At 41.6% G+C, this 25,127-nt stretch overlaps 1 protein-coding gene across 3 annotated transcripts in view; it reads left to right on the top strand.

The window, feature by feature from the left end:
• The window catches only part of tmem132e (transmembrane protein 132E), a 427,585-nt gene that overhangs the window by 293,990 nt on the left and 108,468 nt on the right, over positions 1 to 25,127 (top strand). For 2 of the 3 annotated variants that reach the window (XM_013276475.3, XM_005458245.4), the window contains exon 3: positions 7,106 to 8,063. In XM_013276475.3, the coding sequence (XP_013131929.1) occupies positions 7,106 to 8,063 (958 nt within the window). Of the gene's footprint in view, positions 1 to 5,712; positions 6,431 to 7,105; positions 8,064 to 25,127 lie in introns of those variants that run through there. The other variant, XM_019363885.2, reaches the window with a different exon arrangement.

Raw genomic sequence — 25,127 nt, 5'->3', positions numbered from 1 at the left:
GAAATACAGCTCTTCTTGCATGCAGCTTTGATGCTGGACTCAACCTAAAAGCCCGCACGGGTTGTTGGCGTGGCAGGCCGTGTACTGTAGCTCGTCCTCTCCCATCTGAAGTCGATCGCAATCTCTCCGATCGTATTCACATTCAGAAGCAGATGATTTACCCACTACAGAGGAAACAGGGGAGCAAAGGAATAAATTAGTCGAAGACAAATTGTTCCAACCCGGTTCGAGTATATCTGTAGACACACTGGAAAAGCAGAAGATAAAATACACAGAGTTGACAGAGCTGAGACTTGAATTTGATCAGTGAGACAAATTCCTGATGTTGAGCAGGCTCATTTATAAGCCAGTCAAGTTTTCCTTGGATCTTAAAAGATGATTATCTGAGACATATAAAGATCATTTTTTACAGATTTAATTGGGATCAGGCTTAGATGAGCGAGAAGGCTACTCCTCGGGAGGTGACCGTAAGAAGCATAAATGGTCAAGTTTGTGATGTTAAAAGAACTTGCTGGTGTTTGGTCTCAAGGAGAGTTAGTATAGACTAAGAAGAGAACATTCCTCTGGGTTAGCCAATCAAAAGTGAGAGCAAGTGCCACATGTAGTGTGATGTCAGCAGCCTGGCATTTAATCTGAGTGCAGAACATAGAGGACCAGCATGAGGAGGTTGACTTTAAAAAAAAGGGTATAAGGGCATCATATTGAAATTAAAATCCTGTTTGCCAAGAGCAGTAATTAAAGTACCTGTAAATGTACTTATATTATTACTTTTAATATTATTCACTGCATTCATCGTGACATCTGCAGTAGCGAAAGGTCTGCAGGTTTGAAATGGATAAAAAAGCGTTTTGAAAGCTACTTCCTGGCTGTTTGAAGATTGATGTCGAAGAGATGTAGATTTCAATCCATTTCCTGGCAGTCGATAGATTTTTGGGATTGTTGTTTGTGTTTTCTGTGCAGTTGGCAGCATTGTAGCCTATTTATCTTTTCAAATCTCTGCCCATAACGCACAACGTCCTCACCCATAACTGTGATAAATGAGAAAAAGCTCGAATAAAACAGTTCGACCAAACTTCAGGCGGGCTTTTGCTCCTCTACGGTACATTTTCACTGTGCCGCTGGTGGACATTTGATGTTTTAACCCCCGTGGAGCCAAATAGCATGCGCGCTGCAGCGTGGGCCATAACTGACCTTCATAACCATGCCTCTGTTTCATTTCAGTGTCAGCGGCACATGATGTGATTACTGACACAGCCATTCACATCTTAGGGTAGTTTTAATCTGATGGAAATATGGTAGGCATGTGTGCACGCCTCGGGGAACATGTAATACAGTGAAATATATGACAAACACCCCGTAGAATGACTGATTTACTCGGCTTTACTCTAAATCACCAGAGTGATCTGACTGTAAACGCGCAGACAGAGCAAACCTTCCCCAGCGAGACTGAAGCATGAATGTGATTTCCGTATGCATATAGATGAAAACTGGTGAAATATGAAGCCACACAAGCTTCGAGTGTGTTCGATATAATCTGGCTGCAGTCCTTTGGTAAAGGTTATCTGAATCTGACTGAGATGGAAATAGACATTCCTCAGAGAGGGGCAAAAATAGGACTAACACCACGAGTGTTTCAAGTGCTAATACAGCCTCCAATCCCCCGGCTAGCACATCTTTTCATCTGCACTTTAGGTTGCATTCATTGCTAAATGAATGGTAACGCAAACCATTTTACATTACGGGACGTTTGCGTGGAAGTTTTAGCAGAAATTGAGTTTTTAAGAGCAACTGCAAACTGAAATGTGATGCAGACTTTGGAGCATTGCTCAAGTCTTATAGCTGAGTGAGTTGAAAGGTATTATTTCACCAATCCAAATAACAGCAGTACAGTAAAGCTCACAGCTGAGTAAAAGAAGGGAGGGAACGAGGGTTAAAATGAAGATCGATAGGGAAACCCTTCGAGCTGGAACATTAGTAATGCTGTAAGGATGCTCCATCTCCCTCTAATCCTTCTCAACAATTTCTCCCGACCTTTTACTTGAAGAGACATTTATGCACTTCTCTCTCTCAAGATCAAATGTCTGCCCTCCTCATAACGTCGTCTCTGTATATTTCCCCTTGACTTGGCTGACTGCTTTTATGTTTGACAGCTTTTGTATGGGCAGCGAGAAACAAAGTTAAGTGTTTTATTTATCTACAGAATGGGGATTTTTTTCGCTTTAGTCAGCTCTTCAGGAAATGAAACACTGGCACGAAACACACTTTCATATTCTGCATACCTACAGTATGCAGCACACCTGGCTGAAGTGGAGGAGGCAGTTGTGTTTGAGTGGATTAGGCTGAAAAGGTTTTTGTTTGCACAACAACAACATACGCTGAGGAATATACAGTATGCAGTGCTTTTTTTTTGTATTCAAGATATTTTGTTTCACAGATTTTTTCACCACCACGAGCTACGCCTAAGGCTCTGTTCAACCCAGTGAATTTAGTTTTAGTAGCTAAAAGGCTAAAGCTCTTTCGTTTTACGAGATTAGTGACAAAATTGCTTTCCTGCGTTAGCTTCTGGGGGAAATAAAAAACATTTGGGGATTTTTCAAAGTTAATCTTAAACACCAAAAAGTCTATTTTTGATCAACCCATCCAGCGGGATGAATCAGCAGTACTGTCACTAGAATCATTGCCTGTTTTTCCCCTCAATCATGTGTCGGCGCAAATTGTTAGTGATATGACAGTCAAAGTAAAATAGTAACGTCTCGCCCTGCCCTGAAATGGCCTGCTGTTTTTTATTAATTGACATAAGACAAAATATTCTGACAGATAAAGCAAAAGAAATTACCCTTTACTAGAAAACCACTCATTCCCCAGATACTCACACACACATTGAGCAGATGTTTCACTTAATGGGAGAACAACAGGAAGAGAATTCAATTCAATTTGGCCCGGGGTCTGATAGGACATCAAGTGATAGAGGAAAGCGATAGGGTTTCACATCGGAAGCCCATCTGTGTCCGTGCTTCCCTTCAAACCCACCTGCCCCGTGATGTTGTTAGGCTGAAATGAGACAAGCACACCCTGATGCATCATAGGCTGTAATCACCTTCTTAACTGAAACCATAAGGGTTCGGAGTTGAGAGCAAGGGCCAAGGATTTGTTTTGCTTAATGGCATTTGGTCCTTGTGTTGCAATTGTGCAGTTTCATTGCATTTAAAGGAGATTATAAGGCTTCTGGGCAGTATTCAGGTGACCTTCAGGTCTAATATGAAAGTATCAACATGTCAGCGAGGGTTCACGGTGCTTAGGAGCTTGCCAGAGGCTACAAACCATTGTGCCTTTGGAAAACCATACTACCATACCATACAACAGTTTAAAAAAGTTACAATTTTAAGAAAAAAATCCTTTTTAATTTAATGTCAGCAACACATCTCAAAGAAGTTAAGATGGAAAAACTGGAAAAGAAAGCGGGGCTAAAAAGAAACAGCTGCAGGAACATTTTGCATATAATTATCTTAATTACATGCAAAAACAGCAGATCTTCACCAATCTGCAAACTACAAATTGTGGAAGAGTTTCAGAATATTGTTCCTCAATGTAGAATTGTGAAAGTTTTAAATATCTCATCATGTACGGTACGCAATATCATCAGAAGATTCAGAGAATCTGCAGAAATCTCTGTGCGCAAGGGACAAGCCCAAAAATCAATATAAGGTGCCCGTGATCTTCAGGCGCTGCAGGCAGCACTGCGTTAAAAACAGGCATGATGCATATCTGTCATGGAAACCAGTGCATGGGCTCAGGAACACTTGCAGAAATCAGAGTTCACTGTGCCATCCACAAATGCAGGTTAAAGCTCTGCATGCAAAAACATAAGACATGTGGACATGATCCACTCAGTCAAAACTCGCGTTTCTTTTTGGAAAACATGGGTGCTGCATCTCCCAGACTAAAGAGGAGAGGGACTGTTTGGTTTGTTATCAGAATTCAGTTCAAAACTCTGCATCTCTGATGGTATGCAGGTGCATTGCTCTCTACAAAACGCAGTTTTAAAGGTAGCAGGTGTGAAAATCGATGCTTTCCCAGCAGATGAAGTGAAAGTGGGACTTTCCTTCTACAGAGATGGTGGTCCAAAGAAAGTTGTTATTAAAATTTTGAAAGAAAATTGGTTGGGGAAATCCCCCAAATTTGATAAAACCATCAATTTTTGCTCATTTTGAAATGTTAGAGGTAATATGAGAAACACCTCTGAACTAAAGACTTGTATCTAGCAGCCAAAACACAAGATTCAATATCCCCACTCTTTCTGACTTGAACCAACAGGTTGATCTGTGAGGATGCAAACCCTGTTGTTATTGGCTTACTCACACTCACAATGTAAGCAAGCTGTTGGAGTCACAGTTTTACCGTAAATGGGGAGAGGCTGCAGGGCCTCTCCCCATTTAAACGAACAGATGCTGGAGAGAGAAGCAGTCAGCAGCACCAAGTCGGAAGCGAACGGCTTTAAAAGCTAAACATTAAAATGAGAAGCAAGCTGGAAACCAGTTTGTTTTGGGCTGTTTAGCCAGCAGCGGGTGCTTGTGGAGCACATGGAGACACATTTCTTTAAGTGCCTTGCTCAAGGCCACTTCAGCAGTAGTTTAAGATCCAGTGGAGAACGTTATGTATTAAAAGTCCCAGCAGGTCTGGGGATTCAAGGATTCTCGGAGCTCTAGGCTCATGCTGCCTCAAGACATAGTAGGATAGATGGAGCAAACTGGTGGGTAATGCTGTTCCAATATCTACTTACTTTTTAAAGACAGCAATAAAATCATATAGAGCTTTAAACGGTGGAGAGGTAAAAACATACACTTTGATATTAAGGTTGGCAAGCAGACTAGGTGTGGATCCCCATACGTGAGGCGCATTTTATATTCCTTTCCTGAGGCTAGGATCAGTAGTAGGAGCTGACAATTTTAGTTTATCAGGTGACCTGTGAAATATACAAAAATGCTGGGAGATCTCTGTGTTTGGACCCAGGACAAAGAACAGATGGGACTCTAGCAGAGAAGCCCTTAAGAAAGTCTGCGCATTGCTGTGCGCATTTGTCTCTTTAAATGTTGATCAAGAGAAGAGCGGCTCAAAAAGTGAGACACGCATTCCTGTGAGGTAGAGACTAGACTTAGTCCCTAAGTAGCTTCTCTCATCATTATACTTCCTCCAGCCCTCTCTATGGCTACAACTGCTCATTTGTAAGTACGGGATGTTTCTCCGGCTGTGGCTTCATCTTTTGTTGCCCCCACTGTTTGCCATTCAGTTTATGAAGCCCACACACACACACACACACACACACACACACACATCCGTGGATCCTTCTCTCTTTTATTATGGGAATTCCAGGCACATGTGAGTGAAGCTGTGAGCCAGCCCAGATACCCCTCCCCCTCTTGCCGGTACCCCTTCATTTTCATGGATTTCTCATGGGGCTAAAGCAGACGAAAAGAGGGGGAGGAAGAGGGGGAGGAGAAGGAGGAGGAGAAGGGAAGCAGAGCTAGGCTAATTCATCAATAACCTTTACCTAATCCCTCCCTTTCCCGTTCTCCTTCTTACTCTCTCTCTCTGCCTAGAGGCATTCAAGCAATACATCCATCCCCCACCTCACACACACACACACACACACACACAGAGTCCTTATAGACACACTTGCATGCACTCACATAAGAGTCTGCCTGAACAAGTCCGGAGAGAGAGCATGAATCGAGCTGAAGAGTGTTTTTTCTTTCACCTCTGTGTGTGTGTGGTGTAAGTCGAGTCCTAAGAGGGGCTGTGTGTCTTAGCTATGACCCGGAGCTAAAATGGTGATTATAGACTAGAGACTAGGTGTGGCGAGATGGGGCGGCGTCAGAGGCTTTGTCTATAGTTCCGTACAGCCCACCAACCGGGAGGAGGCTCTGCCTATCTATCAGAGTGTGTCCCGGAGCCATGCACAGTCTGAGATTGAAAGAGCTAAGAGCTGCTGTGTGGGGCTGAACCACTCTTAAACCAAGACCTAAGCCACAGGGAATTAGACAAGCACAAGTTCAAGAAGCTCAGTGGAACCTTTGTAGCCAGAACATGACCAAGTGAAGAACTGCAGGAGCAGATTGCTGTTTTTATTTTTATTTATTTTTTTATTCTTGAATTCAGGCTTCTTTTGCAACACACATGAAAAAGACTTTCTAAGGAGCTACCAAAAAAGAAGAGAAACTTCTGTGGACTACTTCCAAGTAACACAATTGTTTGAAGAGGCTTTTCTGTTGGGGAGTTCCCAAAATATCCTCTTGATTCTGCTTTTTTCCCACATTTAAAGGATGAAATCTCAATGATATAACCATTTGGAATATGGGACTTTTAATCTCTGATTTGGACCATGGTAACAGGCAGCTATGTTTCTGTGCTCAGCTCTGGGTGATTTTGATAAGTATGTCCCATTTACTCTCTTTGCTGTTTGTGATTTTGACCTAGATTAATTTTGCAGTGGTGTCTTGGGTGTTTTGTCAGGTATTCGCTCATTTCCAAGACCTTGAAGAGTTTTGAGTTTGGCTTGTTCACAGGTGTTGCTTCAGATTAATTGAATCCAAACACTCATGCAACATGTTTTGCCCAAGACAAAGATCACACGGGGTGCAGCTTCTTAATGCCGACATGTTTCAGTGTATAACCTTTGCTCCGGATGCTTGACAGCAACCAGTTATCATCTGATTAGTGTGTTTTGACCTCCTCCCCTTTTGCCCCCTCAGCTGACTCAGTAGACCACATTTGTGTCTCTTCCTAATTATACCATATATTCATTGACAGACACACACACACACACACACACACACACACACACACACACACACACTCACCATATCTTTCTCTTTTTTTTTTAAATTTGAAAAAGCTGGTGTTTTCTTTCACTTTCAGTTCAGGAGTTTCACCTGTTTCGCTTTGTTTGAAATTAACTTTTGAATATTCTCCTTTTTGCTTGCTTGTGAAAGCACTTTGTACACTGTGATTTCAAAGGTGTTTTATAAATAATGTGCAATATTATTATTATAAAAATGGAAGCTGCATTTAAAAGTTAAATCTTTCCTTTCTCCTTTCTCTCTTGCAGCTCTTGCAGGTAAAATCTCTCCAACCAGCTCTGATGCCCTGAGTTCGTCAGCAATGACAGCCAGTCCTTCACCACCCAGTGTGTACCTTCCTGCCAACTTCAAAATGTCCAATGCACAACTGGCCTTCTTTTTGAGGGAGGCTCAGATCACAGGACAAACATTTGGCGGCAGCACCAAGAGCGGCAGTAGTCCCAGCAGTGGAAACCCATTGCAGCGCTCTGAGAGTTTTGTGGTTTTCCAGACAAAAGACCTCCCCGCCATCAACATAAGCTTCGGGCCTTTTGCCCAGGACCAGGCCCTGTCCAAGGAGTTGCTCCAGCCAGCTAGTCCTCTGGATATTCCCGGCCAACTGACAGTCAACTGGAAGGTGCGGGCCTTCATTGTCCAACCACGGGTCTTCTCCAACAACCCCACAGTCCAGGTGTTTTTTTATATCGCCGGTCGTGACTGGGACGACTTCAAGGCTCAGGACAAGCTACCCTGCGTCCGTCTGCATGCCTTCCGGGATGTCCGTGAAATTAAAACCTCCTGCCGCATGAAAGGTAACCTGGCGCAGTGCTTGGCCCAACTGGAGCTTCCTCCGTCGTGGTTTAACACCAACGTAGCCCCGCTGGGCCGAAGGAAAGGCTCGAGTGACGGGCTCTTGGATGGGTTAAGTGAGACCCTCCAGGCTGAGCTATACTACACGCTACACGAGCCTAACCTGGAAGGGGAGTGCAGTAAGGGTTCAGGTCACGGTGGTGGTACTTCCAGGGGAGAACCTCTGTCACAGCACCCCCTGCTGCGCATCGGAAGCATCAGCCTGTACCAGGCCAGTGAAGAGCAGCTGCTGGTGGACAAGCAGCTAGACAAGAACATGTTCCTCAGGCTGCCAGAGAAGCCCCTGAAGCCTGGAGAGATCCTCAAAATCTTCCTGTACCTGATGCCCAACTCTACTATTGAGCAGTTCACCCTCAAGTAAGTGTCCTTTAAAATCTGTTCAGATGCTCCGATGCTTTCAGACTCCTTGTTTCCATGCCGAGTGTCACATTTATTGTGATGTTGACACATCTATATTCATAGCAGAGGCTCAATCAGCCTCCATGCAGTCATGCATATAAGAATTATTGATGAATAGATTATTTTCTTGCTTCCCGGTATATCTCAGCCAACAATTTCCTCCCTGTCATAAATTGACGTATTATATGTCTCTTTATAATAACACTCGCACCGAGTCATCTGCAATTTGTCCAAGGTTTAAGCTTAGGGCAGCATGACTGTCTGTAAACAAAGCTACAGTGTGAATGCTGAGCACCAGTGGATAGGCTTAAAGGAAACGTAGGATTTACATCTCCAAATAGCCCTCAATTAATAGAACACAATTACCACAGCGATGGATGCATTCATTACAGTCTTAATAACCAGCTTAATTCAAAGCAGCATTATTAGACGAAGGCTTTTTACATAACCTCGGAATCAATTGCAGCATTCGATGACAGCATACGATCACAGTGTACGCAGAAGTGCAACCAAAGTCACCCCATTCCAATCCTCACAATATTCTGTTTCAGGCTTCAAGCACATGGGTTACGTGACCATTTATGTTCATTTCAAGTCTAAAGAGACAAACGAGGATGTAATCACACATTTCATCCTTCTCATTAATTTCGTCTTCACTTAGCCAAATGATGTGCCAGCACTAATTAAAGTCAGGTAAGATAAAGAGAAGAAGAGAGGGTTAAGCAGCACTGTAAGATTCACCTTCAGAAATGGTGGCCTCCAGCCAAAGAGTTCTTCTTTTTTTCATCTTGTATGAATAATTTGCAGTGAACTGCTGCTCCGAGCAGTTTGTGTTTAAAGGCCAGGTAATAGTTGTAGTTGTGGGACACATACAGAGTTGGCTTCTGCAGTACACTATGCCATTTAATGCTCGCATACAGTACTCATTCTACATGTCCGGCTCACTGCTGGGAATAAAACACTGACTAATATATAAATGGATGTTTAACCACGTTTTTGTGTCACCGTGTATGTTAATGCAAATAATATTGTTTTATTATTGCAAATGGATTCTTAAAAGCTTAATTTTATTAACATGTAGATGTTTGGAGGCACCATGAGGAAAATATTTGGACGTGTAGATTTGTAACTTTTTGCTTCATTACAAGTGACCCCGTTCACATTTTCTGAGTGTCTTATATTGCCATTCAGACAATTACTGTTACAAAAATACATCACTCATATAACACAATGTTTAGTGATGAGCATGCATGATGGGACTAAATAGTTAATGACACAAGTGTCCCTCACTGCCTTCCACAACAGCTGCATCATCCTCTGCACTCCTGAATTTGAGCTTTTCCACTCTCAACTCTCTTAAAGTTTCAAAATTTCACCATTTGCCTGCAGGAAAAGTGGAGAGAGAATGTGAGGCTTAGCAGGACTCTGGTCTCTGTAGCTCTTAGCTCTGCTCAGTTGTCAGCAGAGTATCCAGGATTACAGGAGATATTATTATATGCATTTGACAAAGTCTGATTTTTCGCGCTTGTATGTACGAAGAACACCAGGAATGAGCACAGGAACGTTGACGAAACACTAAAGATGATTGAAACCTAAATTAACCACGTTAAGGTAGATATTTTCTTTTAATGAGCTATAATTAATTAAGCCTCAGTAACACAATTACTTGTATAATTATGATTTTTCCTACAGTAAAATGTCTTTTTTGACTCAAACAGTGTCAGTTGATGACATTTCTATAGTGAAAAGCAGTACCATTATACTGGCAACAGTAATCCTTTAAAATCCTTTAAAAGGACAGAAACAAAAATGCAACATGTCTGATTAGGGTATGTTTATGATATTTGTATATTTTTACCTAAAGAAGTTTAGTTAATGACACTTAACATAATTTTAGTTACCTTTATTTGGGGAAACGCAAAAAAATGCAAAAAGCAATTATAAAATCATTTCACTGCAGGGATAAAAGTTAGAATAGCTGTAGTTGTGGAGCACACATATATAAATGATGGTAGCAGTAGCAAAAATACCACGGCCCACACACATTGTCCATTTCTTTCTACCAGCTGATGTGATTTTTGAAACCTGCGGGAAGATATCTGATGAACCCAGTGATACTGGCATATTTTTATAAAACGAACAGAATAGTTAAATTCTCAAATTGTGATTTAAGGCTTTGGAGCTGATGTTGGTTTCTATATCTGCTAACAGCTTGTAGCCAGACAAAAATGAGCTATTTACTCATGAGTCCCACCTCCCCCCCTGGAATTCCAAGCATTTCTTTTCACACCATAAGAGCAACACTTACTCTCTTTAAGTTCCCCTCTCTTTAAAATGTATGATCTTATGTCACTTACAACAGGCTTGCTTCCATAAGGAGCCTGCGTGAGAGTGCTAACTTCTACTGCTTTCATCTGGATTACGAAACAGTTTCATTAACAGTTTCAGAGAACAGAGTAACTGTGGGACACTTTCAGTCAAGATGTGGTGTAACAAAGTTACAGTAAGACTTTGTAATATGAGCCGAAGCTTTGTCATATTCCCTTGTCTCTTAAAACATTTAGCTGAGCGTGTTAGCATCCATATACATCTGCAAGTCTTCGGCAGCCTGTCTGTCTGAGCCCAGCAGGGATGGAAATGAGGAGTGATAAAACAGAAGAGCTAAGAAGGCGACGAGGCCTGGAGAAGAAAGCCCAGTGTGAGCCTCGTGGGCGACTTGCCTCAATAGGGTGTGAATTCAAGAGTTGTGGAAGTGAACTGTCGAGTCGTCCCAGCGCATCGAGGAAAATTATTAAAGATGCAATAAGGAGTGTCTTTAAAGATGAATCAGGAGGCCTCCTCTCCTCACTCTCCCTTAGCCATTCCATCGTTCCTTCCAATTATTCTCCTCTTCACTTGTCCAGCTTTGAAAGTCTTTGACTTGTTATTGCAAACGATGGCATGCCAGGCAGAGACGGGGGAGAGACGGGGGAGAGACGGCGGAGAGACGGGCCACTTGTGGAATCTTCCCTTGTTTTCCCGCGGCCGCAGCGGCGCTGTCAGGAACGTGCAATGTGTGTGTCGGCGTGAGTGTTTGTCATGCAGTCGGATAGGGAGTAGTGGTGTGTCAAATTTAGTTACCATGGCAATGCAATAATAATATGTGTAGCCGTAATGCTGTCTAGCATGCCCTGGTGTGGGCTGACACTGCTTTTCTAGATTTGTTTTCCTTTCATTTCAAGTGTCGTTTAAAAATTTATCTTCTCTTTTCACTCGTAAATTGATAGTGGCATCATTTCTGTTATACACGACAGCGTTTCACAGATAATGACTTTTCAATCGCATTGTTTTGGAAAGGATCTTTATCATATACAGTACTAAAGTAATGTTCTTAGCAGCAAAACTTGTGTGACAACCACTAGTTAAATATTACAAAGCCCAAATCCCTTTAAGACTACATGAGAAAAACAACCAACAGGAAACCGTATAAACCCGACTCATTGAACTGTAAATGTGCTGTGATGTTACGTTGTGTTTAGAGTTTGAACAGTGACAAAGTTTAGCTGGAAATGGACAGCCATGATTGAGACTCCAATACTGAGATGCCAATACTTTACTGTAATTTAACAGTGACGTTTTCCTACTGTGGATATTTTTTGGTGGTAAACAGTTTCGAGCACAACAGTGGTTCACTGAGTTTTTCCACTTGTTAACAATGGTGGAATTGACTGTATATAATGTGAAAGGTGTCATTTGTAGTAACTGGCCCACAAAGAAGCTGCAGCTTACAGACATAGTCCCTGTCCGCTCATTGTTTTGCATTTCTGGCTGACAAAAAGGCTCTTTTTACACTTTGCACACGCCACAGAGAGTGGCTCTTAGCATAAAAGCTTTGTCTCCACCACACAGTAGACAGATAAAGTTGGTGAATAGCTGTGGATACAGTGGAGCATTTCGTAGTTTAAGAGCCAGTCTTTTTCTCTGCGGTGAATCGCGTTCAATTAAACCACAAAAGTTCCGTTAAAAATGACACAATGAGTATTTCAATGAGCCAACTGCAGATTCCTCTGACAGATCATTGAAAACACTGGGAAAAGCTTGTGTGTTATCATGAGCTTTTATCCCCGTATCCGTTAGGTTTGCCATCTGTGAACATTGGTAGGTATTTTAATTTATTTCAACTATAGCTAATGAAATGATAATTATTTCCATTTTGCTTTGCCAAGAGCTGCAGCTGGTGGACAGCCAGAGATATTTTATTCATTTGTTTATTCATATGGACACTTAGTTGCAGGATGCAAAGAGAATCGTGGATGTTGCGTAACCTGAATTAAAATTCTATACGACAGCGGCGAGGTCACTGCTTGCATATAAATGCAGTCAATGTGGAGCTGCCAATTTTTATTTTGGTGACTCACTGACATTTTTTGCCCAATAAACAAATACGCATTGCAGTACACACACACACACAAACTGGAATCTTATTATCCTCATCTATGTGCACAGTACAAGGCTCTTGGAAACCTTGCAGTACTCCAGAGCCCTGGGTATAACATGCAGTATTCAAATGCCCTGGCTCCAAATAAAGGCTGGAGGAGAGAAAGCACAGTGGAATCCAGGGAGAGTGACCCACATTCAGAAGCAGTGGCTTCATCCCCAGCAGCTAGATGGCTACTTGCGCCTTGTAAGGAACACAGCAAACTTCCTGACCTCAGCCTCTGCTTCCTGCCAGCTCTGCGGTCGTGCTTCGCTTCTTGTCCCACGTGTCGTTGTCGCTGTCAGTGTCAGCTCATCTTTTCCCGACGCTTTGATGGGAAATGTCAGGACCTCTCGCCGTGGATCGTGCACACGTTCAGATCATATGACTGCAGACGTGATGCTTCTGCCATGGGCCGTCCTGTCAGGACACATCGGGTGACACGGAGAACCGCTGTTTATCAGCACTCATCTCTGATAAAAGAGGCGGAGGCCAGGAGAATCTTCCTCGCCTCAAAGTGCTTCCACTTTTACAATGACAAGGCAAAACAGCCTTTCTTATTGGGCCACGCAGAATACAGGCTGCACCGCCACTGCTAACGCTGCTCGATTCCTTCCTTCTTCTTCAAGTGTGAGCATGTTATTTGAGATTGAGCAGTGAGAAGGGGAAAGTATTTGCCATCATCAACTTTAAGTCCTTTGACACAAATCTCAAAAGGGGAATGCAGTGCATGTGCCAAGATTTTAATGAAATGAGCTGTTTTAACTTGAGTTAGTTTTTAATGCTTAAAGAAAGTTGCATGAGTCAGCTCTCTGTGCCGGGGAAAGTGGAGATATTCGTGCAGGTTTATCCCAGTGCTTGGCTATTACTAGAGTAATTCAACCCCTTTCTAACCTTGAATAGGCAAGCTGAGCAACTTTGATTTGGAAATTCTTGTTTATTCGCTTGAAAGATTCCTACTTTAAATCTGCTGAGGACATTTCTGATGTGCTCAGCATGTTGCCGAGTGTTTGGTTGGTTTTGAGACAAATAAACACTGACCCAGGCACAACCATTAAATTAGACCAACTCAATGCAAAACCGCAGAGTTCATCTGGGTCAAATGTAACCTTAAAAACTCATTAGGCTTTCTCGCGTTGTACCAATAGCTACATATTCATCACTTTTCCGCCCTATCAGTTCAGCCTGTTAATATTATTCATTTTTATTAACATCTTTTCAGATTAGTTGAGAAACGTATCACATTCTCATATGGGCACGCTGATTTATTCACTATTGTAAAACCAGTGTCTTATACATCTTAATCATTAATCTCTTCAATCCTGCTGGGCCCAAGGGTGGAGAAGATTGTTCTGTGCCGCAGAAAACAAAAGCAAATATCCAAGCCCAATAATACATCAGTTTGTAATACTGACATGTGGAGTGTGGGATTGTGTGCAAAATATGGGACAATACGTACTTTTTTCTTCATTAATCTCACAGTGAAACCTCAATAAGTAGTTTCAGTAATATATCTACTGTATTTCTATACTTTAGTAAACAGATAAGAGAATTAAGAAACAGTAGCTCATAAACAACAGCTCTCTAGTCATCCTTTAGTTGTGTCGCATTAATAAGTAATTAATGAATTTACTCTTATTTTAGTTGTTGCTGTACTAGAAATTCAAACGTGATGCTGATACCAAGGAAAGTACTTACACAGTACCATGGATGGGAGTAAAACATGGGCTTAGCTTCTGGGTCAGAAATATTAAGCCAGTGACGTGTCTTTAAAATGTGGAGGCTACCAGAAACACTCTGACTCCTGTAGAGTCTATGGGAAAACTTTCCTGATATGTTTATGGGTCAGTCACTCCTTAATGGGTCATACTGACAAACAAATTAAGTCTCCTTTGTGAGACATACTGTGTTTCAAAAAGGAGAACTATCTGTGGCACTTGTGACTTATCAATTATAAGTCGTTAGCCGGTGAACGAGTAATGTTAGAGTCACACCCACGCGTCACATCTGGGTTTTTGAAACCAAGGTAATGAGTGAAAATGCTCATCTCCAGGCTTTCAAAACAGGATTTCAGGAAACAACGGATCACTGGATGAGATCTTTGTAGCTACATCCCTCCTTTACACCGCGTATAGTGTTGACAGGAATAGATGAGGACACACTGTTGGGATCAGAACTGTTGCACATTTTTTTCTCCATCTGGATACCCTCATGGGGGGATCTCCTGCTGCTGTCTGTTGCTTCAGGTGTGAAATAAATCCAAAGAAAGGCAACAAACTTAGCTCCTGTTTGTAAAATCCTGAATTACGCTGTGATTAGCAGTTAGCTCCTTAATCTGTCAGACATTGTCTTCTTCACAAGTTTAGTCTGTGTTAGATGGGAAAACTCAGTCTGCATGGCACTAGAAACTAGAGGCAAAAGGCTACTGTTCACACTTTGTCCTGCTTTTGGAAAAAAAAATCCTACTTGGCATATATTTATTCTTTTTATTGAAGAGCTGCTATGAGCTGTTGTCTTATTTGGCATGGGAAGAGCTTGGTTAAGGGCAAGGTTAATGGTAACCGTAGGTGTCGAATCTTAGCTGAGTGCAAAGGGCGTGCTTTAAGATGAAGTCTTCTTTCCTTTAATCGACAAAACCCACACAGACTGTTTTGTAACTAAAAGAAAAGTAAGCACAAGGTCAAATATTATCAATGACAAGCTTGTATAACTAGAACTTTACCTCTCCAAGTAAATCTCAACTATATGCGAACTAATGTAGTAGCAATATTATTTTGTGTGCCCAGCAGTCGTAGAGTCCCCGGTCCCTCCTGTCCATGTGCCAGAGAATCTCTGGGCCAGATACTTAACCCCGAGTTACCCCTGATGTGTATTTAAATGTTAGATAAACAAAGCATTGAATGAATGTGTGATTGGGTGAATGACACTTGTAGCAGAAAGTGCTTAAATTTAGTAATAAGGTGCTCTATATATTTCTATATTCATTGATTGCAGTCTTAAAAAGGCATTAAAAGCACTAATTGTGATTTCTGAAATGGTGCAGAAACTATATAATGCTTTAGCTGATCTATGTTTATGTGGTATGAAAATCACATTTCATTGTAACACACTTTTACCTTTAATGTCAAGGCGAGTGAAGAGGTTTTCTGTGCATTGTAGCTTATCGATATCTCCTTATATGGTAGGTTTCATCTGATCAAAAATCTGTTGGTGTAAAATATGAATAAATAGAGACAGGCCAAAGGATTTTCTGTGCTTTTCTCCAGTGCATATTTAAATATTGCCAGATCCTCCTGCAGAGTGTTGGTTTATAGAGGGAACCTGGGAGACAAATTGACAAAAGCTCAGTGCTCCTCATTTCCTCCGTCTGCAAGGTAATCAAACAAGCATTGGCTCAGGTATGAAAAAGGGTGTTTTTCACTTTACTGCACAGGCTTAAGTTAACTGTTTTATCTTTGTAAATTCATTTTCCCGAGCTTTTAAATGAAAGTGCTTTTAAATCTTTGGACTGTCAAATGTGTGTGTGTGTGTAGTGCTTCCAAACACATTTCATTGTTCTCATCTGGACAGGTTTATGCTTAGCGTTAGCCTCCCAGAAAATGTGTTTGGTTGTGCTGAAGTTGTGAAATATCTCTGAAAAACAGAGATGCCTTTTATTTGCTTCTGTCGCATCACAGCATATTGTACTTTTGTAGTTTTATTCAAATATTCTCGTGAATAAAACGATAATATGACAGCATGGAAGTGTTATTGATAATTGACCCACCGTGACACGGCTGCAGATTGCTTTTTAAAATCCTGACACTATCTTCACCATGTAGAGGGAACGGGATGCTTGGGATGGGCTGACTTGGATGCAGATGAGCCGCTATGGTGACCCCTAAAGGGAGCACCCAAAAAAAGAAGAAGAAGAAGAAGCAGGAGGAGGAATCACAGCATGTAATCCAGAAAATCCCAAGAACATTTATAAAACCAGAAAATGTTGGCTTTAATCTGCAGTCATTACATTATGAGACAGTGGGATCAATGCTAGTGTCAAGTTTAGGAGAAAGCGCATCTGGTGGAACTCTCCCGGGACAGATGAGCTTAAAGATTAACTTTACAAACGGTTGATACTGAAAATATACACATGCCCAGAGTTTCTCCATGAAGAGTGGACTAAATTACCCCACGCATCTGGGAGAGACCGATTAATCCATCAAGAAGTGTTTAGCTGCTGCTAAATGCGCTGTAATCAGTTACCCAGCGTGAGGACGAGTCACTTTTTATACAGCTGAAATGAGTCTGGCATGACTTTATTAAAGAAATAAACGAGTTATTTTTTTGTCTGGCAAATTTTGGGTGACATTCATTGATGGGATTGAAATAATGTAGAAAAATTGTACGTGAGTAATAGAGTGTTTGCAGATTGACGGGCAGGTAGCGAGGCATCTGCTGCGAGAGGTTATCGTGATCGCAATCAGCACTGAGTTTTTTGTCCCCCCTTTTTCCTCCGTTAGATCATTTCCCGGCTCTTGTCTTACGCACGTAGCCTCATGTGGTTATCTTCAAAACCTTTAAGGTGGTTTGGGGGACAAGACTATGATAAGCCATATTTTCACAGCAGGCAGCCCCCATTTACCTGCTCCTCCCCCTTTCATGTTGTCACACACTGAAATTGTTGAGGTTTTATTACCATCTCTCCTTCTCTCCCTCGCCTCCATCTTCCCTTTTTTTATTTATTATTTTTATGATCCCAGCCAAGAGATTTGCCGAGCCAATCTGTAGTAATAGACACGGCTCTGCCCAGCGTGAAGGATTGTGCTGCCCAGTAGGCTACAGTTTCAAAGGAGGCAGTGGTGTGGAGAAGTTGCATCTTCCCCCCCACCGCAACTAACTTCTGATTTTAATGATGGACTCTCTGCCTTGAGTGAGTGTTCTTCGCAGTTGTTATTTGCAAAGCTGAACATCAAATCCTGTATACAGAGATCAAGAGATGCACTGTTTACTTGCTGTCCTGTAAGCCGGGCTCTTTAGGTCTTGTGCGGTTGGATTAAATTAACTGGACATAAAGCAGCTGTTTGTTACTTGACAATGACGGCAAACATGCTGCTGTTGCTTTGCATTGATCTGGAAAGAACAAAAGTCCCCCTGCAATTTTATTTTTTGCTTTTTATGTCGTTGCAATGCCACAATGGCACTCAGACATAACATCGTATTCCCTGACAACAGTAACGGCTGGAAGTCAGTGAGTCAACAGAGATGAGAGGAAGAGGTAAAAACAGGCTTTATTCACGGGATGGCCAGTTAAAGCTGCGCTGTTCCGTCCCGATATAAATGCACCTTGGCAGGATTCCTCCACCTTTTATGCAGCATAATGGAAGCAATGGTAAATTAATAATGGCTGAAATAATGTATTGCGAGCACATGGGAAACTAGCCATTCTCAGTGGAAGAAATTTGGATAAAGACATGATTGGGTTAATTCATAAAACATGGCCAGCATCCAGGACTGCTAATCTAATAATTGTAAATGCATGAATTGGGTTTTCCACTTCCTCCTGGTGGCACAATCTGCATGATACGCCTCATCACTTATTTTTTACTCTTCCCATATTACCATTTGAGATAGGGCAGTGTTCATTCTAGCATCTGCGATAATGTACTCCAGCGGCAGGAAGCTTTTAACTCCATGTGTGGCACTCCCCGCCTGCCAATATTGTGTTCTGGCATACAATCACAAGAGAAGCCATATTGCTTAAAATTATAATTTTCCCTCTTACTGAGGGACAACATATTATTTTCACTGTCATGTTGGAGAACTTGAAAAGTTAAATTACTTTTTTTTCTTTCTTTTTTTGCCTGATGGAGTCTGCCGGTTATTTGGTGCAGAAAACTCAAAGTCCAGTTGGCGTATGACACTCGGGTCCACACTGAGAATTTTGAATGAAGGTCTGTAATAATTATCTAGAGTTAGGCTACGTTCACACTGCAGGCGAAAGCGCATCAAATCCGATTTTTTCGCCCCTATGCGACCCGTATCCGATCTTGGTATGACAGTGTGAACGGCACAAATCCGATATTTTCAAATCCGATCTGGGTCACTTTCGTATGTGGTACTGAATCCGATACGTATCCGATGTTTTAGAAAGCGACTGCTGTGTGAACGGTCAAGTCGCATTAAATCCGTCTTTTACGTCACTGACACAAGACAGACGCCAATTATCAGCGCCGGAGAAGCGCCCGATAGGACATCGCGAACGATTTCCTACCATCCGGTGAAACTGTTGGGAAGACAACGTTGGAGAAATGTGAACATTTTATTTTTACTGTATTTTCTGCAGATTCTGACAGAAATCGGCAACTATCCTTTGAAGCACCGCTCCTCTAAAACAGCAAAAAGGATCATTATTAGGTTATCTACATTATTATGTAAATAACAAAATAACTTAAAGCAAAAATATGGAAACATAAAGTCCGAAGTCTTTATATTAAGGGCCATCAGTCAAACAATATTGTTTGCTCTGGGTCTAAACAGAGCGAGTTGTGTGTGACATCTTCTTTTGCGCATGCGGGCCGCTTTGAGTGTTCACACTGGAGAGCGTTTGATGTCGCATTTTATGTGTAGTGTGAACAAGCAGACAAAAAAATCGGATTTGATCAAAAGATCGGAATTGAGCACTAAGACCTGCAGTGTGAACGTAGCCTTAGACACTGGGCAAGAGAACTTTTGGCGGACAAAGACATTTCTAGACTCCAATGATCACTTCTACAGTATTTCCCAGGTGGTCTAACCTGCAGCAGCGAGACAGCAGGAGCTATGTTTTCATGAGCGCCAACATGGGAAATTATCACCTCACTGCTGGCCTGAGGGAGCTGCGGGCTGCAGGGCTATATTAATCCTACCATATGGTTGTTGGCTGACAACATGGCTCGTGGTCATAAATTTTCTTATGTTTATATCCGCTCGTTCTCATCCCAGGGCATTAAATGTGGTCTTTCTGTCACATGCCTCTGGCATCTCAGAGACGCGCACAGGGTTTTCTTTGTGTCTTGGTTGCAACGTTATTAGATGCCGAGAGATAAAAGAAACTCCAATGAGATTGCTGAATTGATATTGCTTTAAAAATTTGGAGGTTATTCCACACTTATCCCCATTATCGCAGCTCATACCTACACATCAAAGCTAAGCTGAGCTTTTCCAAGCAAGAGACAAAAACTGTGGAAAATTTAGAAAAGCTAGACGCAGTGTAAAAAACATGGAGTATCAATTATGCTAGGTAAAAGATAAGTAAACGTCACTATATTCTGTTAATCTTCCAATTCAGAGTGATGGGTGGGCTCGAGCTTATCCCAGCTGTAATACAGCAGGCGGCAGTGTACACCTGAGACGGGTCACAGGGCTTGCACAGGCAGATGATCTACATCAAAGTCCAGTAAACTCTTATGACCAGTTTAGAATCGCCATTTAACCTAACATGCAAGTCTAGTGACTCTGGGAGGAAGCTGGAGTAAGACCCAAATGGTACATGAAAAGGTCCCAGCCGGCGAGTGGATTTGAACCCAAGACCTTGTTGTTGTCAGGCTAAGGGCTAACCACCACTGGATCATGCCCAACATATGAGAAACTATTATTTAACAATAGTTTAACTCAGGATTAACAAAGAAATTAGGTCATTGGCAGCAGGTGGAGCAGTGGTTACCACTGTTGCCTCACAGTAAGAAGGTCTTGGGTTCTAATCCATCTAGCTGTGCTTTTTCTTGTTGACTCTGGCTTCCTGCCACAGTCCAAACACATGCAATTAGTGGGGTTAGGTTAGCTGGTGATTCTAAATCGCTAATAGGTGTGAATGTGAGTGTGAATGCTTGTCTGTCTCTTTGTGTTAGCCCCACAACAGACTGATGACCTGTCCCTGCTTCTCGCCCCATGGCAGCTGGGATTGGCTCCTGCATTGAATATGCAAAAAAAGATGATTGATGGATTTTTTGCAACATTAATACAGTACAGAACTTTAAATCCATTTCCTATGTATTTGCACATGTTTTAAATATTTATACGAAGTCTCTAGTAATGATTTGTGATACAGCTATATGTAGTGCGACCTCAGGGTAAAGAAGCTATTCTCTTTCCAGTGGGAATATCTTGTATAAACATAATGCATGCCGCAGTCAAGGGGGCTAAAGGGAGTTCAAAGAGAGGTTCACAGTGTGTTCCCGGCCTCTGGCTGATTCAAATGCATCTCTTTTACAATGTTGAGGTGACATCTAACAACTGCAAATTGCATGTATCTGTGGTCAGTGTTATTTGTAGGAGCAGTTGCTTGAGCGTCTCAGGCACCACGCAGCAAGACTGACTGTTCCCCTCCCTCCCACCTGCATCCTCCCCCGCACACAGTGAAGCCCAATTCCTCATACCACCGTCTGTGAAACCCTTTTTTCCTCTTTCATCTCATTTCTTTGTTCTTCTTGGGGGAGGAGTGGGCTCCTGAGTGGAGGTTCCCGCTGCTGGAAGGTTGTTATGTTAGGCTGATTTAAATTAGAATAATTTTGAGCACACTCCTCAAAATTGATGCCTCCCAGCAAACTAGGGCAGATTTGTTATGGTCATTTGCTATGCCCTCCCCTGCTCTTTAATGGCTGTTTAGCACTCGAGCCTCACAGCTCTGAACTGAGTGATGAACTCCCAGATTTAATTTTTCCCCCATTTCTTCTACATTTTAAGAAGAGTGGGCATCACATTAATTTTGCAGATTTGGTGGCATTGTACAACCCAGCTAAAATTGGCATACACAGAACTTTTCTTTTGAAACTTGTCTGTTTGAAGTGGATTGGTAGCATATCCAAGAAACATAATTCTCTGCAGTGGTGAGGTTTTAAGGATTGTGGTTGCCTTTGTTTATTCCTCTGTGGGAAGTGTTTTGTCTAAGAAAGCAATTCTTCTTCTTGAGGCACTAGAAAGCATCCCGCAGCAGAGGGACCAAGAGAAATGGAGAGCAGTGTTGTTATTTCAGACTCAAGCTTGAAGGCACTTCTCTCATTTTTTTTTTCTTCTTCCTGACATAAAATTCACAATTCTGCTTTCACAGTACCACCATAAACTTCATTATCAGGAGGTATTCGAGTGCAGAGTGCAGAAGACAAGGAAAGTGGTAAATTGCTGAAAAGGATTTTGTAAATCAACCCTGTGTTTCAAACTTGTCTTATAGCTTGTTGGCTTATCTTTTTTTCTCCAGCTCAAAGCCAACAGCACTTTAGGCTTCACCTTGATAAAGGCTTTAGTGCTTTATCTTAAGCAGGTGCAAGTTTATTGATTCATCAGCATGTGAGCAATTCAGTTGTAAATTGTTGTATATGAGCAATAAATCAAAACAGAATATATTTCTGTTAATTGAGCTTTTTCACTTCAGACACAATTATACATTGTTTTTTGTCCTTCACTTGCTATGAATGAAGGAAAATTTCAGTGGGAAGTTTAAATTGCTTAGTATTTATTAGTGTCTACAGTTAATTAGTGCATCAAGATAGCCCCCCATTAGCCATCTACCCACTCATGAAGCAACGGCAAAGACCAGAATAATCACTAAGTACTGCAGCCCACACAGTGGAGGCTATTTGAAATGAATTTGACACCTGTCCAAGGTTTGCAACATGAAAATGTTCTAGTAAACACCTGCAGTATGCATGTGCTTTGCAAACAGGATCCAGTGTCTTTGTTTGGAGTACCTTGTCCTCAAAAACTGCCTCTGATTGGTTAGCTGGTAATGGTGTAAGTATGTATGGGCAGTTCAAGCTTCATTTTTTTCCCCCTGTTATTGTAATAATTTAATCAGCCAGAGAAAATAACATTTTCCCCTCCCTCATCCATTATTTTCCAACATCAAAATTCAAATATTTCTGTTTACCGAAGGGGTTCAGCTCTGTGAAGTTTATCCCAGGGTGTTAGTGTCTTCATTTTCTATGCAGGTCTAAACACAGTTCTGCTCGACTTTTCCATTCAGCAAACGTTGTAGTCTCAGAAGTCCACCTGGTTTCACCTTCTTTTGTCATCTGGAAGTTTTGATATGATTCTTAACTGGTTCTTAATTTGCTACATAAACCGTGGCGAGCTATCCAAGTATTTGCTCTATTGATGTATGTAAAAGCTTAAATACAGTATTTTTAGATGTTTAGTTGCCATCAAATTCAAAAGAAGCTAATTAGCAAAAATATTTGAATGAATTCTGATAAAACTGTAGACGTGTAGCGTGGAGTCATGTTAGCAATCCATTAAATTTGGCTTACATGCACCAAGGTCTTCAAGATCCACTTAATGAATTATTGTTTAACATTGACATATAACTTAGAAACTATGATTCCTATAAGTGTAGCATGTATATGTCGGCATATAGAAAGTCATATTTGACCTCTGACCTCACTTTTACATTTCACATCTGCCTTCCTCTCAAGTTGACCCCAAAATGTGTTATATCATTAAAGAAAGTATTCAGCTGCCTGGTTAGAAATATAACTGTAGAATAATTATGGTACACAAAGTTATTCATGTCCAAATATTTCAAATCAGTACCTGTTATCCATTACCTACTCCCACATAATGTTTGTGTAATCAGATTAACATCTGTCATCTGCTACGTTTAAGACTTGCACTATGGTAAACAACAAAGAAAAAAATGAATATATACTAAATAAGAGCAAACACAGCGCCGTGCTTCTTGTGTTCTTCATGAAATATTAAAATGTCTCACTTTTTACATTTTATATGTTTTCTTTGCTCTATTGTGAATAAAATATGGGTTTATAAGATTTGCCATCCAGTTTTTATTTACATTTTAAACAGCAGCACAACTTTTCTGGAGCTGGGGTTATGCAGTGATTTACATTATGTGTATTAAATGGCAGTGAGTGTGATATGTGATACTGCATAAATCCCTGCACGGAAACACCTCCTCTGTCCAATCTCCCACCACTTCCCTTGAATGCCACTCGAGCCCTCTCACGCACCGTTGTGACATGTGATTTGTCACTCATGCCCTGGAAGGCTGATAGCTTAAGCCATTTTGCATCAACCCTTTAATCTGCTGAGATTCTGTTTTAGAGATCAGACAAAGTTGTATTTATTGCACTGCAAAGTCATTTTGACAAGAAAATGATCCTTTTGGCCAAAAGAATGACTGATATTCCTGCTTCGCTAAAGGAATTTGTAGCCGGGGCACTTTCTTTAAGTCAGGCAATATGATGGGCAAAACCTTCAATATTAAAGTTCACATCAGGAGGAATCAGATCAGCTGAAGCTGAAGATATATAGAGGATATAGAGTATATGTGTATAAAGTTTCCTTCAAGAATGAAATCTGTTGTGTTTTAAATGATTATGAATAGTGCCTAAAATTGCCACAAATATCCAGAGTGACTTTTCCCCCCCAAAAATATTTCCAATATCTGTCTAAATTAGTGTTAAACGTAAGCCTATTAACTCATATTGTTTACTGCACGATTAAATTCATGAGTTGGACCATTCTCTAAGACCTCTTCACGGATGTTTGGGGATTTTAAATGCAAAAATGTATCGACTTCAAATCAAATCAGGATTTACTATTGTCTTATAAAACGCTGTTACCAGGCAACGAGCCTAACCCAGCAAGGTGTCTGGATGCATTTGTTCAGAATGTTAGCACTTCATTTACTTAAGGAAATTGCTACATGTCACAAGAAGGGGGGTTAATTATTCTCTCCTGCTGAAACCTAAGATAGACACACGCGCTGAAATTGAATTCATAGCGAGTGGCAGAGGATTGTTTGGCTTCAGCTCGTGTTCTCCCTGAGCCCCAGTGAGTGGCTCGCGTAGTAATGCAGTCCTCGCTGGCCAGAATATCACAGACTGGCTTCGTGCATCAATAGCCATTTTTTTGTGCTCATGTACTGACACTACTGAGAAACATGATCTATGACACAGAAGGGGTAAAATAGGCTCAAAAACAAGTTAGTATTGCACCTCTGTAAAGGCAAACTGCAAAGACTGCATAATCCGTTACTCTTCCTGAAGCTCTCACAAGCACACGGCATGTGCATTAACTCGTTAAGCAGCATCAATACCCCTCCTCTTATCATTTGCTGCTGTTAATTGAAGCCTAATGAATCCAGCAGACTGAGGTGACAGTCTGCTGGATGCGGAGGAGGCTCGGCCATCAAACTCTTGTTTTTCCTGCCTCTCACTTTCTCCTGCCTGTCTGTCCAAGTAGACGCTAGATTCTGTTACCTTAGTGGACCCTTAGAGAGCGTCAGTGTTGGCGAGCAAGCCAATCGGAACTGACAGCAGGTTTCTAACACCCCGTGTCCCCACCTCTTGGTGCCGTGGCTGTTGTGCGCTGCCTCCCTTGGGGCCCGGTGTTATCTGCTGTGGAGGAAGAAGAGGGGAATAGTTTTGTGTTTTACAGAGCTCAGAACACCTGGGACCAGTGTGCCCGCCGCCTATCATGTTTTACTCCATACAAGTTTCACAGGGCAAGATTGCTATGTGGAAACGCACCTGTCAACTGAAGTGGGACAAACAAACAGAGGAAGGACAGACGCGCTCCCCTCTCTGCTAACAGAA

Source organism: Oreochromis niloticus, linkage group LG10 (genome assembly GCF_001858045.2).
Source record: "Oreochromis niloticus isolate F11D_XX linkage group LG10, O_niloticus_UMD_NMBU, whole genome shotgun sequence".
Classification (NCBI taxonomy): Eukaryota; Metazoa; Chordata; class Actinopteri; order Cichliformes; family Cichlidae; genus Oreochromis; species Oreochromis niloticus.
Note: the sequence above shows the minus strand (reverse complement) of the source record. Positions and strands in the feature narration are given on the sequence as shown.